Source organism: Phalaenopsis equestris, unplaced genomic scaffold (genome assembly GCF_001263595.1).
Source record: "Phalaenopsis equestris unplaced genomic scaffold, ASM126359v1 Scaffold000297, whole genome shotgun sequence".
NCBI classification, from domain to species: Eukaryota; Viridiplantae; Streptophyta; class Magnoliopsida; order Asparagales; family Orchidaceae; genus Phalaenopsis; species Phalaenopsis equestris.
In genome coordinates, this window is record NW_018164739.1 from 1,258,082 (window position 1) to 1,260,335 (window position 2,254).

The window sequence follows — 2,254 nt, forward strand, 5'->3', positions numbered from 1 at the left end:
AAGAGATTGTCCTGAAGACTTGATCATCAAGACTTTAAGACGAACATCATTTTGATTTTGTTGGTTACTGTTGTTCTTATTTTTGTAGTTATATGCTCACTATTTTGCATTATATTGGAATTTTTTTTTTTTTTTTTTTTTTTTTTTTTTTTTTTCTTTATAGTAGGATCTCTTTCTATTATTTAATTGTAATTATTCTGAAAAATACATTTATTCGAATTATATATATATATGTGCGGCAGGTCCTTTCTAGGGTTTTAGACCAGCGAGGCTGAAAGGGAACGAGAGGACGGTTGTGGATCATGGCTCCTAAGGTTGCGAAGGGAAAGGGAAAGACCGGGAAGGGATCGAAGGGGACGGAAGATGCATCGGTCGTAAAGTCCGTTAAGGTGTGGAGCACGTGGGCGATGAAGAAGGCGAAGGTCGTCGCGCACTACGGCTTCATTCCCCTGATTATTATCATTGGCATGAACTCCGAGCCCAAGCCCCACCTTTCCCAACTCCTTAGTCCTGTTTAATATGCAATTCGGTATACGATAGGCTTGTGCCCTTTCCTCCCTCCTTGGCTTACTTTTTTGATCGAACTATTTCCTGCATGTTGTGCTGAAATCATAACCTTAGATCATGTATGTGGTTATTTATTTATGTAGCTGGTAATTTTTGGGTTACAAGGATGATCTGCGGTTACTGTAGTTTAAATCCTGCTTTGTTTACTAGCTTGCAATTGTTTTGGTCGCCTCTTGTTTAATGGCACAGTTTCTCTACATATCAGTTTATGTATTTATTGTACCCTGTGTGTCTTCTCCTTTAGATGTATGATTTCTTCAATGGATATCTGATTATTACTTGTATTCTGTGGTGTTCCTATTATTGCCCAATTAATTCTAAATTACTAGGAAGTTGAAGAAGAAGTGATTTTGCACTTTTTTGTTCTTCGTGATTTGAAGAACTTGCTGATTTGTTTTATTGGTAATTTTTTTTATCTCCTTATGTATCTTTATGAATGCTTTGAAACTCAGGGCTCTCTTAATGAACCTTTTTAAAATTCCAGCATGTTGTTTGAATTCCCTTCTTCTTACAAACAGTACGTAGATGTGAGTTCTGTGTCTTTTCTGCATTTTGAAGTCAAAATATTTATAAATTTAGATAATTAAATGTTAGTTAAAGGTGAAGGGTTATACTTTGATTTTAATTTTTTGTCAACATAAAATGAAAATACTATTTTAGAAAAGTTTCAAATGAGTTTTGAGGAAGAATTTATTTAATTGAGTAAAATGGTAAAATGATATGTATACTAACCCTATAGATTGATGTTGAGAAGTGAGCCTTTTTGAGCTAGCTTGGATTTAGATGCATCTGATAATTTCATAGATTTATATGATGAGATGCATGTTGAGATCCTTAACAATATGATGTTTGAGTATGCATAGTAGTTTTTTAATCATTTTTTAAAGATTAAGACACCAAATTATAGGTGAATCTTTTCTTACAACTAACTTCGTATAATGAAGTTATCGTCATTATTTTTTAAGGTATTTAGCACATGCTTAGAAAAATCATGTCGGTGTTCGAGGATTAAGTTTTTTAAGCTGGTTTTTATTTCAAGGTAAATTTTAGAAGTTTGTAGCGAGTAGCATAAGGATCTTCATATGATTTTATAGATTTTGGAATGGCATGATAAAGTGCGATGATAATGTGATGGGATGGACAATAAAAGGGTTTATGCTGAAGGCTTATCAAAGTTCATTAAGGTGTATTTTGGAATATTGGTTGGCATTAGGCATAGTTATGAAGCGTCTAAAACACCTTCCATTGCTATTCTTAAATCTACATAAGAAAGCTTGAGGGTTGATATTAGATAAATGACTGATTGTAAAACTATGTCAAATTACATGAAATAAAAAATCCAAATTTAAGTTTTGTTATTGTCAGGATGTTTTTCAGAAGTAAACCTCCATGATCTAACTCAATTGTTGCTAGAAGTAGACAAGATTTTGCCAAGACACCACTTGTAAGTAATGCACCATAATTTGAAGCAGTTATGAGAACTAGTATTTTTTGATTGGCATGTTACTTCTAAGGCTTGCACAACAGCTTAGTTTGTTTGTGATGAAAAGTCAAACAATTATTGAGCAGAGCAGGCCTAAAATTATACTGGGATTTGCTATGTGGAAGTTGAGACTTTGAACAAGAAGATAATAGAATTTGTGGGCATAACGATGAGAAGAATATATATATATATATATATATATAT

The 2,254-nt window shown here is 33.0% G+C and overlaps 1 protein-coding gene across 1 annotated transcript; it reads left to right on the top strand.

Annotated features, from left to right (window-relative positions):
* Window positions 1-239: 239 nt before the first annotated feature.
* On the top strand, window positions 240-851 carry LOC110025392 (mitochondrial import receptor subunit TOM7-1). The gene has a single exon (XM_020725846.1). It carries the CDS (start codon window positions 303-305, stop codon window positions 516-518), a length of 216 nt encoding a protein of 71 aa, XP_020581505.1. The 5' UTR covers window positions 240-302; the 3' UTR covers window positions 519-851.
* Window positions 852-2,254: the final 1,403 nt, after the last annotated feature.